This window comes from Lolium rigidum, chromosome 7 (assembly GCF_022539505.1).
Source record: "Lolium rigidum isolate FL_2022 chromosome 7, APGP_CSIRO_Lrig_0.1, whole genome shotgun sequence".
NCBI lineage: Eukaryota > Viridiplantae > Streptophyta > Magnoliopsida > Poales > Poaceae > Lolium > Lolium rigidum.
Window position 1 is genome coordinate 24,336,794 of NC_061514.1, and position 16,430 is coordinate 24,353,223.

A 16,430-nucleotide genomic window follows, 5' to 3' on the forward strand; every position below is an offset into this window, starting at 1 on the left:
CTTTATTGATCAGGTAGATTACAAACTACTCGGATGATTTCCGTGAGCCTAGCCCTCATCTATATATAGGAGAATAAGGCGGTGCTTTGTTCATACCGTATATGACTAGGTTTCTTAACTAAACCTATTACAACTCTATCTCTAACACCCTCCCTTAATCACAACTTTATCAAGTTGAGATTATGCTTAAATTCTTCAAAAGCTCTAACTGACAAGGGCTTAGTTTTTTTTTTTGAAAAGGGATAAACCCGGCTTCTGCATCGTGATGATGCACACAGCCTTTTATTAAAAACCAGCATATTTTGTTCAGAAGTACTTATTACATCTCAAGGTTCGCTTAAAGTTGATACAAAAATCAACCAGCGAAAAAGGAAAACAGCACAAAGTGACTAAGCATCCTCTAGTCGACTAATATGCTGCCAGCCAGCCCGGCACAAGATATCCTGAGCGACCATCTGGAGCCGTGTGCATCCAGAAGCCATGACATCCCGTTGTTCTTGCGGTGAAAGGAGAGCCCAGAGTTGGATCCAATGCACCATGGAGAAGATCACCTGAATTGATAGAATTACGCATCTGAGTTTTCTTCATTGCACGCTCCATCTGAGTTAAGTCTGCATCCGATTGGGCACCGATTCGCTCGCTGATCCGCACTTCAGTCGCAGTGGGATGCGGTATTCCTCCAAAAGCTATCACTTCCTCGACAGATGGCTTTTTTGGAACAGAATTGGGACGTGATATTTTGGTGAGGTTCGCTTCTTTCTGTGGTTCCGGCGAAGCTGAAATATGCGTCATATGTGTAGGCTGCATAGTCTGCTTCATCTTTTCAGGTTGCAGAGCACGACCAGACTCATGTATCTTGGTCTTAGTCATATGCAATGACGATGAAACACCAGGTGTGGTATGTAGTAACCCTCCTTCGGCATCTAGACTCTTAACAGTCTCAACGGCTGTCATCGGCGAAGACGATCTTGGAGTGGGTACCGACACCAGCGGACACACCTCGGCGGCTGTGCCAACTTCAGTCTTGTCTTTGCTAGTCTGCCCTGTTGCAACCGACAGGGGTTGTAGTTGTTCTTGCTGTGCACCATCATGCAATTCTGATCTCCACACCGTAGCGCCACCATAACATTTGGGCAGTACTAAGTTTGGAACATGGTCTGCAGCGGAAAACATCTCAGATTTGGCATGGGATAGTATTTTTTGTACATGTAATATAGGTGTTTCAATAGTATTACAATGTGTATCAACAGAGATGGGATTATTAATACCTGAAAGTTGTATTTGAGACACAAAAGTCCCAATTTTAACTTCCATGAAAGACCGGTCCAAGGCAACTTGCTTACCCTTCGACCCTCGCTTTCACCGATTTCCATTGTATTAGAGACCTCCCTGCCTGTGTGATCATTTGCATCATCCGTTTCCATCTCAGTAGTCTTTCCATCAGTATCCTTCTCTTTTTCTTTACTCGCCTTATCAGCTCCATCCTCATCCTTCCGACCCCCATTCGCTTCAAACATTTCAGCATCTTGCTCAACCATCATTGTCTCTACCTCAAAGTGTAATTTAAAGAAACCTCTCTTAATAAAAAGATCTGATTCATCAGGAATAAGGGAGGGATTAATACAACCAATCTTGATTCTCAAAATCTTATTCCTCCGAGTGAATGCCATATCCACTTCAACAGTCTTGCCAAACATAGATCCTACCCCCCACAGAGATAGAAAGTCATTCCTAATGTCTGATGGGATTCCTGAAACCCTCATCCAAACTTGTGGCAACATATATAGTGGTTCTTCTAAAGTCGACCAGAAGTCAAAAGTCATCTCTGAAGGTCTCTCCGGGCATATATATATATGCCAAAAATTTTCAATCTCTGGACCTCATTTTTATTTGGGAATTTAACCCGGTAGACATTGTTCTGAAAATGATATACTTCCCAAATGAAGTTATCATATGGCACAATTCGCTTCAAATTTTCAATGATGTCCGGTATTGTCATTGTTTCACCCTCCACCGTAACCTTTGCAAGTCTTGGGTTCTCCACCTTTGGCTTGTATGTCTCTGAGCATGGAAGTTCAAAGAACATCAATTCTTCACAAGCATACCCATGCAGAATTACGGATGGTTTCGGAGCTTTTAACAACCGACAATCAGCGGACTCATGATTAATGGACTCGCAGTATAAACAAAAAGGTATGGTGCAATCATCAATTAAATGCCCAGGCTTTTTGCATCTAAAGCAACCATTTTTATCAAGCTTCTTCTTTTTGCCGGACCAGCTCCATCGGCCTCCTTCGGCTTGGGCACATCAGCAACCGGTGCCGTAACATGAGTCTGGGTTTGTGAAGCCTGAGGTTGGACAATATGCTCAGTAGGTTCACCACCTTGAGGCACCCCTCCGGATGGTTCAGACCCAGCACTTGCATTTGTTACGACTCCCCGACCTTCCGTCCCATGTTGAGCAGTCTGTTCCGGCGGTTTTTGGGCAGCGGTAACAGCCGCCACAACGGCTGCGACAGTCTTGTGGAGAAAAGCATCATCAACCCCAGAACTATTTCTGTCATTTGATCCAGTAGCCCCACTGAATCGGTTAGGATGTGCAATTCCATTGTTGTTGTTGAACACATGTCTGCCCTCTGCAAAGCGATTATTGTATCCTCCAGACCTCATACTATTATTGCCATTATATTGTCTTCCAGTTTGATTCCCAGCATTATACTGACAAGGGCTTAGTAAAACCGTCTGCAACTTGGTCCTTGGAAGAAATGAACCGGACCTGTAGTTGTCTCTTCATCACCCGTTCTCGCACAAAGTGGAAATCAATCTCAATATGCTTTGCTCTAGCATGAAACACTGGATTTGCTGATAGATATGTAGCTCCCATATTATCACACCACAAACAAGGCGGTTGTCTCAACCGAACTCCCAACTCTGATAGTAAGGACTGAACCCGGATGACTTCAGCGAGTTGCATTGGCTACGGACTTATACTCCGCTTCGTACTCGACCTAGACACTGTATCTTGCTTTTTAGCACTCCACGAAATTAAGTTCGGTCCAAAGAATACGGCAAATCCTCCCGTGGACCGACGATCGTCAACACATCCTGCCCAATCTGCATCAGAGAAGGCACTAAGAAGAGTAGAAGAGGACTTCAGAAAAGTAAGTCCGACCGTCCGTGTCTGTTTGACATACCGCAGAATACGTTTAGCTGCAGCCCAATGTACAGTAGTGGGAGCATGTAAATACTGGCATACTTTATTGACTGCATATGAAATGTCTGGACGTGTGAGAGTAAGATACTGCAAGGCTCCCACCATACTCCTGTAGTTGGTACTGTCGGCTGGTCCCAACAAATCACCTTGATGTGCGATAAGTTTTTCCGAAGCGGACAATGGTGTAGCAACTCCTGTACAATTGGTCATACCAACACGTGTCAAGATGTCACGAGCATATTTGGCTTGACTAAGAACAATGCCATTGTCAACCTTATTTACTTCCACGCCCAAAAAGAAATGCAGATCCCCAAGATCCTTCAAGGCGAACTCATGACTCAAATCCTTTAGCAGAGCATCAGTAGCTGCTTGAGACGAACTAGCAACAATAATATCATCCACATAAATGAGCATATAAATGGTGATATGAGACTTCCGATAAATAAATAGTGAAGTATCTGACTTGGAAGGAACAAAGCCAATGGCCATCAACTTAGAACTCAACCGAGAATACCATGCTCTTGGAGCCTGTTTCAGACCATATAACGCCTTATCAAGCTTGCAAATATAGTTAGGTTGAGTTGGATCTTCATACCCAGGTGGTTGTCGCATGTAAACCTCCTCTTCCAGAACGCCATGAAGAAACGTGTTCTTGACATCTAGCTGTCGTAAGCTCCATCCTCTAGAAACGAAAGCGCCAAGACAAGACGAACAGTGGCAATTTTGACAACAGGACTAAAAGTATCCTCATAGTCAATCCCATATCGTTGCTTGAATCCTTTGGCCACTAACCGAGCTTTGTATCTGTCAATAGAGCCATCGGACTTGCGCTTAACTTTATATATCCAGCGACAGTCAATCACATTTTTACCTCGATGTGGCGGAACCAAAGTCCATGTGTTGTTTTGCATAAGTGCACCAAACTCTTCATCCATTGCACCCTTCCAATTCGGATCAGTCAAGGCCGAGGAAAGATTGTTGGGTTCTGCAGAAGTAGTGCATGACAGAAGCCAACGGACAGTACCATCTTTGTATTCCCGCGGTTTAACAATACCGCGAGAGGCGCGTGTACGCGGTGGAGAGGCCACAGGAGGAGGCGCAGAGGTTCTTGGCGGAGAGGATCCAGCAGCTGCTCCTGGCGCTGACGTTGCGGGGTGCAGCGGATCCGCACGCCCTGGTGTGGCCGACGATGTGGCTGATGGGGCGGAGGTGGAGGAGCCAGATGTCGACCCGCCCGCAGAAGATCCGGGCGAAGCACGCTGGGACCGCGCACTGATTGGAGAGGCCGTCTCCTGCGCCTGGGCGCCTGACGCCGCGCCAGACTGCGCAGTTTGCGCACGATCCAAGTGATCGGGAGCTGATCCCGATGGAGATCCGCCCAGAGAATCCGTCTGGGACGGCGTGCCTCCACTGTTTTCACCTGAAAACGAAAAAGAGCCCCCAGAACGGCTCGAGGCAGCGTTTTGGCTCAAATTTTCGCCAGCTGCGATATTTTGCTGTCCCGCACCTTGCACAACCCGAGGAACGAGGGCTGACGAAGGGTTAGTAGCACGGGTAGATTGCATATTAGAATCACTATAAAATTCGTCCCCTTCATGAAAATTGTGAAGAGAGGGGTCAAGAAGAAGGATTTGCTTGCGAAGGAGAGCACCAGCATTGGGATGTAGATGTTTAAAGGGAAACACAGCCTCATCAAAAACAACATCACGAGAGATATAGACTCGACCAGTAGCAACTTCAAGACACTTGACACCTTTGTGACGGGGGCTATAACCAAGAAAGACACATTGTTTGGAACGGAAAGCAAGTTTGCGTTTGTTGTATGGGCGAAGATTAGGCCAACACGCACATCCAAAGACACGAAGTGAAGAGTAGTTTGGTCGAGTGCCAAGAAGGCGATGTACAGGGGTGTCATTATTAAGAACTTTAGTGGGAAGCATATTGATGAGATATGTGGCTGTAAGAAAAGCTTCATCCCAGAATTTCAGGGGCATACCAGCATGAGCAAGCAGGGCAAGGCCAACTTCAACAATGTGACGATGTTTACGTTCAGCCGAGCCATTTTGCTGATGAGCATGGGGACAGGAGACATGATGAGATATACCTTGAGTTTGGAAAAGAGAGTTTAATTTGACATATTCACCTCCCCAATCAGATTGAACAGTAAGGATTTTCCTATCAAATTTGCGTTCAACAAGTTTTTGAAAGTTAACAAAGGCATCAAAGGCATCAGACTTTTTCTTAAGTAAGTAGATCCAGGTAAATTTACTATAATCATCAATAAAGCTGATGTAATAATCATGACGACCAACAGAAGTAGGTGCAGGACCCCATACATCAGAAAACACTAACTGCAAGGGAACTGTAGAAACACTGGTGGAGATAGGATAGGGGAGCTGATGACTCTTGGCCTGTTGACATGGATCACAAACTGATGCACTACTATCATCCCTAACACAGGGGAGTTTATTTTTGCTAATAATTTGCCTAACAATAACTAGAGAAGGATGCCCTAGACGACTATGCCATTGGGACTGGGATGGCTTGGCAGTGAAGAAAGCATGCTTCAGGGAACTTGAGGATGCCAAAGATGAAATCAAGGGGTAAAGGCCGCCAACACACCGCCCTCTATGGATGACCCTCCGGGTGACCTGATCCTTGATCAAAAAGAAAAAGGGGTGAAATTCTATAAAGACATGGTTATCATATGTGAAGCGGTGAACGGAAAGCAGATTTTTGGATGCATTGGGGACATGGAGGACATTACGGAGTTCAAAATTTTTAGAAGGGCTACGAATTATAGAGTGACCAATATGTGAAATACCCATACCTTGTCCATTGGCGGTGTTCACCTTGTCATGCCCCTTGTATGCATCTCGCATCGTCAAGTTGTTGAGTTCACCGGTGATGTGGTGTGTAGCACCGGTGTCTTGGTACCAATTTGTATCAACGCCATAAGCGGCATGCACCTCTTTGTCACCATAATCATCATCATTGGAATATCTGGACCAGCAATCTTTGGCATAGTGCCCCTCCTTGTTACAAATCTGGCAGGTTGCATCCACCCAAGGAGTGGTGCGGCGGCGTCCGCGCCCACGGCCACGGCCACCAGCTGGACCACCACGACCGCCACCACGTCCCTGGTTGCGATCATCTCGGCGCCAATCACGGCGCTCGTCGCGACGATCACCGCGATCACCGCGGTCTCCACGGTTGCGCCCATAGTTGCCCTCTGGAGCTGAACGAGGACGCCATTGGCGAGAAGCAGCGTTTGCGGAGGTTTCGAACTCGGGAGCAGGCGGCCCTTGTAGCATGAGTTGACGCTGGTCATATGCATATATGTGAGAGTACAGCTGGGCGAGGGAGATCGGAGTGGTCGCCACGCCGAGAGCGGCCACAAGGGCGTTGTAGTCACCACCGAGACCGGCCAAAATATAGGAGACCAGCTGTTTGTCGGGCATGGGATGACCAGCAGCGATGAGTTCATCGGCGAGGCCCTGCATCTTGGACAGGAACTCAGAGGTTGTCATCTGCAATTTCTTGGTGTTGGCGAGGGCGATCAGAAGATTGGTGACCTTGGCCTCGCTCTGGGCGGCGAACATCTCATCTATGGCGCGCCAGACGCCGGCGGAAGACTCAAGTCGATGCACATGAGGAAGAATCTCCCGGGAGAGCGACTGGAAGAGGTAGGCCAGTACGATCTGGTCACGGGAGAGCCACGCCGCATAGTCTGGATTGGGCTTCATCGTGGCCGGTGTGTCGGCGGTCTTGTCAGCCGCGACATCAACAATCTGAGGCGGAGGGGCGCTATCGGTTCCATCGAGGATACCGAGAAGTTGGGCACCACGGATTGCGGGCAGCACCTGTGAACGCCATAGGGGGTAGTTGTCGCGCGTGAGGAGCTCGCGCGGTGGCAGACCGAGATTGATCTGCGAGGCAGTAGACGAAGACGACGCCATGGCCGACAGAGTATCGACGGCGGCGACGGAGCTCGACTAGCTAGGGTTTATCGGCGGAAGAGCCGGCCTGATACCATGTAAAACGAGATAATTGAATCTTTATTGATCAGGTAGATTACAAACTACTCGGATGATTTCCGTGAGCCTAGCCCTCATCTATATATAGGAGAATAAGGCGGTGCTTTGTTCATACCGTATATGACTAGGTTTCTTAACTAAACCTATTACAACTCTATCTCTAACAGTTTGCTCGTAGTGCCCTCAATTTAGATCCTGACCGCCACCAATTGATGGACCATGCTCCTGATCCTGTTTTCGTACCCCTAAGTACTTTATAACAGCAGACTCTTGGTCTAAAAATGAATTGGTTGATATTCTAATTATACACAAAAACATCTACCACAATTAGCACTCGATTAGATAATCAAGTTTGTTTTATGTGTGTGATTGAATGGTCGTGCATCTTTGCACACAGTATTTAACAGTAGACGTACGCAAAATCGACTAACTGATGCATCTTTGCTCTAGAATCGACATTGATAATCAACAACTGATGACTGACACGAGAAAGCACTAGCAATACTAGTCAGGTCTCCGGTTCCTATACATAAATATTCTAATTAGGGGCGAATACAGACCAGCCAAATCGACCCAAGGTGACGGCTACACACAGAAAAGACTGAAAATCTGCTGCTAGCACACACTGTTTAGGCAACGAGTTTGCCTGCTGATGGCATCGCTGCCCTATCACAATTCAAGGAGATTAAATAAGCCCAAGCTCTCCGATTAGCCTCACAAATCTATCTCCCAGCATCACTCAGTCATCAAGATAGTAATACGATCCTGCCGACTTCTGCTCCCGGTCCTTGATAGAGTCAAGCTTGTTGATCCTCGGCCTGTAGTTGGTCGGGTCTCTTCTGAAAGTGATGTCAAGATGCTGCCAATAAACAAGAAACCACAAATTACTACTCCCAGAATTGATACATGGAAGCAAACAGGGGCACGTCTCCTATATTACTACATGTTATTAAATAACCTAATGACATGTATTAGATGAGAAATATTATTAGCTTCAAACCACAACTTTTTTGCTTTTCCAACATCTGTCCGCTCATTGCATTTTCTGTAATTAAATGATATATATGCAAAGCTGTTGTTCAGCATATACTTCCTCCGTTCCCTTTTAAGACTCTAGTTTGGTACAAAGTTGTACTAAATAATAGTTAATTAAAAGGGAACAAAGGGAGTATAAATATTTGTGCATATCTGATTTTAACTGTGGGCAGTGCCTTTTCATATTCATATTTATATATTTGTACATCGATGTCAGATAATTAAGCATATGTTTGACAGGTAGAACATATTTTCCTAACCTAAAACTAAGTTTATTTGTAGAATTGGATTCTCAATGTATATATAGACTACATGTTCTTATAAGCAATAAGATATTACACTGAAAAATCAGTCTTGCAGCAAGCTGAGAATAAAATGAGCAATTATAACCTTAGTCATAAAAATCAAGATGGAAGCTGTTTCGGCACTTACCGACAAGAATCTGTTCATTCCAGACACCAGGGACTGAGGAGTACAGGCGGTACACTCGACGGAAGGTTGCCCCTCGTAGACAACCACCTTGTCAGCCAAGTAGGCTGCCATGATGAAATCATGCTCCACGATGAACGCAGTCTTCCTGGGATTTTTTCCTGGCATGGAGGATGTATCTGTTGATGACCTTCGAGGCAACGATACGCTGCTCTGAATCAAGGTAGCGCTTGGCTCGTCGATCAAGTAGATGTCCGCAGGCTGAACAGACAAATAAACACAAAGTTAGTATCCAAAACCTGACGGTAGATATCTACAGGCTGAACAATAACCACAAGTTAGTATCCAAAAGCTAAAATTATTCATGCTCCTGGTCTCGATAAATAAATACTAGAATCTGACTGACAAGATTTATAAAATCAGCACATTCTATTTTATAGAACTCGTAAACAAAGATAGGTAAAACAAGAAAAAAACCTTTCCAAGGCAAAGACATAATGCCACCCTTTGGAGTTCTCCACCAGATAGAGTCATAACATCATGATCCATGAGCTGCTCCATTTGTAGTGGCTTCATGACATCAGATGTAAACTGAGGATGCATATATGACTCCCTTATTTTCTTGTGAAACAACTGCCTCACTGAACCCGTAAATTTCGGGCTAAGCTTTTGAGGCTTGTAGGACACGTTAAATTCGGGAATTTCGATCTCGGTTCCTTCCTCAGTATCTGGCTTCAAGTGCCCAGCCTGTCCCAGTCATAAAAGCCAATGAACATAAGGACCAAGTATTTCATCAATTCAAGTGCAAATTTGATTACAAACTTCTGATTCGAGAGCAGTTGTATGGAATTGAACTGTACTATTAGAAAGTTCGTTATAAGTTTAAGCGAATAAGAAAAACAGGACACCATCAATCAATATTTAAAATTCTGACCTTGAGAGGGTTGATGAAAATATTTAAGAATTTATCACAGAATTTATGGCATTATAGATCAATTGTGCAAAGCTTCCATTTGTATCTTTTCAAGCATAACACAATTTACACGAATGTAACACTGCCCTAGACAATCAACAGCACTATTTGTAGAGAGAAGGGATGCGGGGAGGAAGGAATTGAGAGATGTACCAGCATTCTGATGAATGTAGTTTTCCCTGTCCCGTTCTCACCAAGCATCACAACAATTTGAGAATCAGTGAATTCACCTTTCATGACAGTGAGCTTGAAATCTCCCAGGGTTTTGCTCATGGTAGGGTACCTGTATCGCTGGTATGTCTCAATCTGCTCCACATTTTCCTGGGTCTCCACAATCTAGAACAACAATACAAACATCAGAAGAATGTTTCATCACAGCACAAGGATCTGAAATACAATCTGCATATGTTACCTTACCTTAAACGTAAGAGATTCATTTCTAAACTTTAGATTTTCAGTCGGAACAAATCAAGCGAGGAAAATGTTGATACCTTCTCGGACCGAAAATGGCAGTGTAACTACACCATAAGCACCTGGCTTTCCATATAAGCAGCAAATAAAGTCGGACAAGTAATCTAAGACACTCAAGTCATGTTCCACAACAATGACATAGCTGGAAAAAATAATCAGAGAGTACTAGTCAGTATTTTTTTAAGGATTTAAAAGTATCTGAAAGATAATCATGAAAAAATATGCATTACCTATCCGTTCTAAGCAAGGACCTTATCACTTGCGCAGCCTTCACTCTCTGCTTAACATCAAGATAACTGGAGGGTTCATCAAACATGTAAATTTCTGCACTTTGCACAGCAACAGCTGCTATTGCAAATCTCTGGAGCTCACCGCCAGAAAGATCTCCCACATTTCGGTCTATAACTTGGTTCAGTTCAAGGTCATCGCATAATTGAGCTTTCAGACCCGTGTCATCTTGCCGGTCAAGTATTTGCCCCACATTTCCTTGAACAGTTCTTGGAATGTTGTCAACATATCGAGGCTTCATGATAGCCTGCAAAAACAATGCGAGGGATCAGAGCTACTAAACTGTAAAGAATAAAATATACAATACAACAGTCTATTATATAATACGAAGAGAGGAGGTATTTGGGTTTCAGCCAGTAAGAGCATGCCAATAACTACAAGACTTGTACACCACTATATGTGTACTTCTGCGACACTTCACATAGTAATGTGTTAAATTGATCATTATGTAACTATTTGAACAAAAGAAGTTGGATGTACTGTTACGGTAAAAGATTATTTGCTGCAGTTGTATGGCTGAATGTCTACATGACTATTGTCACATATGATAAAACGTAACAGAAAAATAATGCGTCAAATGTGTCGTGATTGTAAACAAGATATCACAATCTTCTTGTTAAGAAGTAAATACTACATTGCCAGAAAAAATGGTAAATACGAACAAACCCTGCCTGAATTATGAATAAGTGAGTAAAAAACTGTAGCAATATAGTACCTTGAGGTTATCCTCCAGCATACGTGTAAAATAATTCTGAAGTTCAGACCCACGGAAGTATGTGAGGATGTCCTGCCAATCAGGTGGAGTGCTGTTGACTTCCCAATTCCATTTGTTCCCACGAGGCCCAAAACCTGGCCAGGCCTTGGAACAGGCAGCCTGCAAGTGCAAAATATCAGTAATTGCACAAATGGCATACAAATCCATCCAGATGTCTTGATCAAAGAAAATACCTGTGCAACCTGAAGCTATTTGGCCCATAACGATGTGTGGTATCCTTGTCCAGATCTTTTGGGAGATTGATGATATCGATGGCATCAAATGGGCATTTCTGCAGTTACAGAGTGGGTTATATACATACTAGAGACCGGTCGGTCGAGCTCATACATTGCAGTAGTGGCGTCGAAGCCGTAAGCATATATGTATGTAAATACCTTGACACAGATACCACAACCAATGCACAGCTCTTCAGAGATGAACGCAAACTTAGTTTCCCTGTACAGCAAACCAGCAAATATCCATTGTAATGCACCTCAATCAGAGTATTTATCTCCGTTTAAAATAGCCGGCTATAGCCGGGCTATAGCCCGACTATAGCCTTTCGCTAGGGCTGCGACAATCTACATGTCTGTTTAAAAACGGACATGTAGATACGTGAACCATGTACGATCAATTTTTTATTTTAAAAAACTTGTTAATTTCTACTCTGCACAAATAAAAAAAAGGAAAATAAAAATTGCTGGAATTTTGGGCATTTGGCCTTTGGCCAATGGCCCATTCCAATAATCAGTGGCAGCACTAGTAGGGGCTAAAGTTTAGTCCCACATTGCTAGTTGGGAGAGAGTTGGAGTGGTATATAAGGTGGGTTGTTCTAGTCCTAGTAAGTGAGTGAGAAGAGAGAGAGCCCTCGCGCACTCCTCCTTCTCCGCCGCCCGCCGCGCCACGGGTTGCGAGAATCTCGCCGAGGCGAGCTTATCTTTTTGCTGTTTGGGAAATTAATTGTGTAATCAATCACGAGTCATTAATGGACGCGTTACTCAGCCGTTTTGCCTTCCGGTTTTTCTGGATCGTGGCTGTGCCGACTCGGACGTGGGCTGCGTCCCACGACCTTCCCGAACCGCACTATATAAGCGCGGACGTCAACCCTAGTCTGTACCAGACGCGTATGCGACTACCTGTTTCCAGTTCATTGCGCAGCCGCCTTCGTCTTCCTCATCCCGTCCGTCGGCGTGTACCGACTGCCGGGACAGTAGGCCTCCGGAACCCTGCCTCTCGTGAACCTGTACGGGTGAGGGACAGTCAGGGTTTTGGGGAGCGCTCCGGCGCGACTACTGCATCACGACGTCGTCATCGGACAACGAGTTCCTCCACACCGACAACTTCTTCCCGGACCTCAGCGACTTCTTCGACAACCTCAACATGGGCGACAACGACGCTGATGCGAAGTATGTGATCTTGTCGTTTCTCTTTCAGTTTCTGTTAGAGTTCCTTCTTCTAGTTTCTGTGGTAGATGCGATCGATTTATCTTGTTTAGATGTGATCTGTTCATCTATCTTACTAGTCTACACGATTAGTTTATTTGTTATTTTCATTGTCATGATTTATCAATTACTTGTACGGATTATTTCATATGGATATTTGCTTATATATTCAACAATCCAAAAACCTGATTTTAGGCAAATCAATTCAAGCAGCGTTGCTGCCGCTACTCAACCTCCCCTCTTTGATGGTATGCATTACAAGAGGTGGTGCACAAAGGCAGTCCTATGGTTTACAAACCTAGGCTGTTTTAGCGCCGCAGATGCTAGACCTGAGGGGCCTCTTTTCGCGAGAGGAGCAGGAAAAGTTTGAGAAGGTCGACGCCATGTTTAAGGCGGCCTTGTTCAGCATTCTTGGGGACAACATTGTTGACCCGTACATGGCTTTCGACCATGGTAAAGATGCGTGGGATGCGCTCGAGGCCAAATTTGGGGTCTCGGACGCTGGCACTGAATTGTATGTCATGGAGCAATACTATGACTACAGGATGACTGATGAGCGCTCCATGGTTGAGCGAGGCTCATGAGATTCGATCACTTGCCAAAGAACTCGAGCAGTTCAAGTGTACCTTACCGGACAAATTTGTGGCCGGTGGCATTATTGCCAAGCTTCCTCCTTCGTGGAGGAACTTTGCTACTTCTACGAAACATAAGAGACAAGAGTTTTCCGTTTCGGATCTCATTGGCTCGCTTCATGTGGAAGAGAAGGCGAAAGCAAAGGACACACGCGCTCGTAGATTTGAGGGAGGTTCTAGTGCCAATGTGGTACGGAAGAAAAACTTCCAATCTCACAAGTCTAAGAATAAGAATAATGGAAAAGGCAAGTTTGACGAGAAGAACAAAGCCTCTAACTCAACCAACTTCAAGAGGAAGACTCCTTATAAGAAGAAAGGGAACTGCCATGTTTGTGGCGCTCCTGGACATTGGGCTCCCGATTGCCCGAACGCCATGATCGGCGAGGGAACAGCGGCAAGTCCGCAAATGTTGTTATTGGTGTTGATACTGAGATGAAGGACGTTGGGTACGGTACTTCTCCTCTTGTCCTTTCGGTATGTAATTCTCTCGATTGGTGGATAGACACCGGAGCCAATACACATGTATGTTCGGATGTCTCTATGTTTTCTTCTTATCAGGTCGCAAGGACTTGCTCCGTGCTGATGGGAAACGGCTCACGTGCTTCTGTTCGTGGTGTTGGTACGGTGGATCTGAAGTTTACTTCAGGAAAGACCATCCAGCTGAAGAATGTGCAGCATATTCCCTCCATTAATAAGAATCTCGTTAGTGGATCGCTTTTATGTCGAGATGGTTTTAAGTTGGTTTTTGAGTCCAATAAAGTTGTAATTTCCAAGTATGGACAATTTGTTGGAAAAGGTTATGTGTGCGGAGGCTTGTTCCGCTTATCTCTGGCAGACTTATGTACTCAAATTATTAATCATGTTTGCAATGATAGTGAGTCCGATATTTGGCATTCACGACTTTGTCATATTAATTTTGGGTGCATGATGCGGCTAGCGAATATGAATATAATTCCGAAATTTTCTATTGTCAAGAAATCCAAGTGCCAAGTATGCGTGCAAGCTAAGCATACACGTAAGTCTCACAAGACTGCGGAGGCAAGAGACTTGGCACCGCTGGAGCTTATACATTCGGATCTTTGTGAAATGAATGGTGAATTGACAAAAGGAGGTAAAAGATACTTCATGACTTTAATTGATGACTCCACTCGATATTGTTATGTGTACCTCCTTAAATCTAAAGATGAAGCTCTTAATTACTTCAAAATCTTTAAAGCTGAAGCAGAAAACCAACTTGATCAAAAGATCAAGCGGTTAAGGTCTGATCGTGGTGGAGAGTATTTTTCCAACGAGTTTGATTCTTTTTGTGCGGAACATGGTATTATCCATGAGAGGACGCCTCCCTACTCACCTCAGTCAAATGGGGTGGCTGAAAGAAAGAACCGTACTCTAACTGATTTGGTTAACGCCATGTTAGATACATCGGGTCTATCCAAGGCATGGTGGGGGGAGGTGATATTGACTGCATGTCATGTCCTAGACCGTGTCCCCACAAAGAACAAAACCATTACCCCGTTTGAGGAATGGGAAAGGAAAAGGTTGAAACTCTCTTACCTACGAACTTGGGGCTGTATGGCGAAAGTAAATGTGCCAATACCCAAGAAGCGCAAGCTTGGACCAAAAACCGTGGATTGTGTTCTTCTGGGATATGCATTTTATACCATTGGCTACAGATTTTTGATAGTAAAATCTGAGGTATCTGACATGCATGTTGGTACAATTATGGAGTCGAATGATGCGACTTTCTTTGAGGACATCTTTCCTATGAAAGAAACGTCTAGCTCATCAATTCAGGAGATTATTTCTTGAACCTACCATGGCTATAGAACACTTTGATAATCCTGTGGAGGATGACAATGAAGCTCCCGGAAGGAGCAAGAGACAGAGGACTCGCAAAGTCTTTTGGACATGATTTCATTGTGTACCTCGTGGATGATACTCCCACTTCTATTTCGAGAAACCTATGCGTCTCGGGATGCGACTATCTTGGAAGGAAGGCTGTCCAGTAGCGAGATGGATTCCATCTTAGCTAATGGAACTTGGGAGGTTACTGATCGTCCTTATGGGTGCAAACCTGTAGGATGCAAGTGGGTGTTCAAGAAAAAGCTTAGGCCCGATGGTACTATTGAAAAGTACAAGTCACGACTTGTGGCCAAGGGTTATACTCGAGAAGAAGGCGAAGACTTCTTTGATACATACTCACCTGTAGCTCGACTGACCACTATTCGAGTACTACTTTTCCTTGGCTGCCTCACATGGTCTTCTCGTTCATCAAATGGATGTTAAGACTGCTTTCCTAAATGGAGAGCTTGAAGAGGAAATTTGTATGGAGCAGCCTGATGGATTTGTAGTAGATGGTCAAGAAGGAAAGGTGTGTAAATTGCTGAAGTCTTTGTATGGGCTTAAGCAAGCACCTAAGCGAGTGGCATGAGAAGTTTGAAAGAACTTTAACCGCTGAAGGCTTTGTTGTAAACGAAGGCGACAAGTGTGTATACTATCGCCATGGTGGGGGCGAGGGAGTTATTCTTTGTCTCTATGTCGATGACATATTGATATTCGGGACCAGCCTTACTTGTGATTAAGGAGGTCAAGGAGTTCCTATCTCGTTGTTTTGAGATGAAGGACTTGGGAGTAGCTGATCTGATCTTAAACATCAAGGCTGTCTGAAGGATGACGATGGTGGGATTACATTGCTTCGGTCCCACTATGTGGAAAAGATCTGAGTCGCTTCGGGTATAGCGACTGCAAATCTTCTCCAACGCCTTATGATCCTAGTGTGATAACTCGAAAGAATAAAAGAATTGCTAGAGATCAATTGCGATATTCGCAGATCATTGGCTCGCTTATGTATTTAGCCAGCGCCACTAGGCACGACATCTCCTTTCTTTGTAAGTAAACTCAACCGTTTTGTGTCTAGAACTGGAGATGTTCATTGGCATGCTCTTGAGAGAGTTTTGCGCTATTTGAAAGGCACTGCGAGTTATGGCATTCACTATACTGGGTATCCAAGGGTACTTGAGGGTTATAGTGATGCAAATTGGATATCTGATCTTTGATGAGACTAAGGCCACAAGTGGTTATTTGTTTACACTTGGAGGTGGTGTTGTTTTCTCGGAAGTCTTGCAAGCAGACCATCATTATGAGGTCAACTATGG

General features: G+C 44.5%; 1 protein-coding gene and 1 pseudogene across 1 annotated transcript; both read right to left on the reverse strand.

The window, feature by feature from the left end:
- Positions 1-7,673: 7,673 nt before the first annotated feature.
- Positions 7,674-8,883, reverse strand: LOC124671041 (ABC transporter E family member 2-like). Its single transcript, XM_047207480.1, has 2 exons — positions 8,719-8,883; positions 7,674-8,110 (listed from the first exon to the last, which is right to left on the reverse strand). Exons 1-2 carry the CDS (start codon positions 8,881-8,883, stop codon positions 7,991-7,993), a joined length of 285 nt encoding a protein of 94 aa, XP_047063436.1. The 3' UTR covers positions 7,674-7,990.
- A 74-nt stretch (positions 8,884-8,957) lies between these two features.
- Positions 8,958-13,208, reverse strand: LOC124671042 (annotated as a pseudogene).
- Between the last annotated feature and the right edge of the window lie 3,222 nt (positions 13,209-16,430).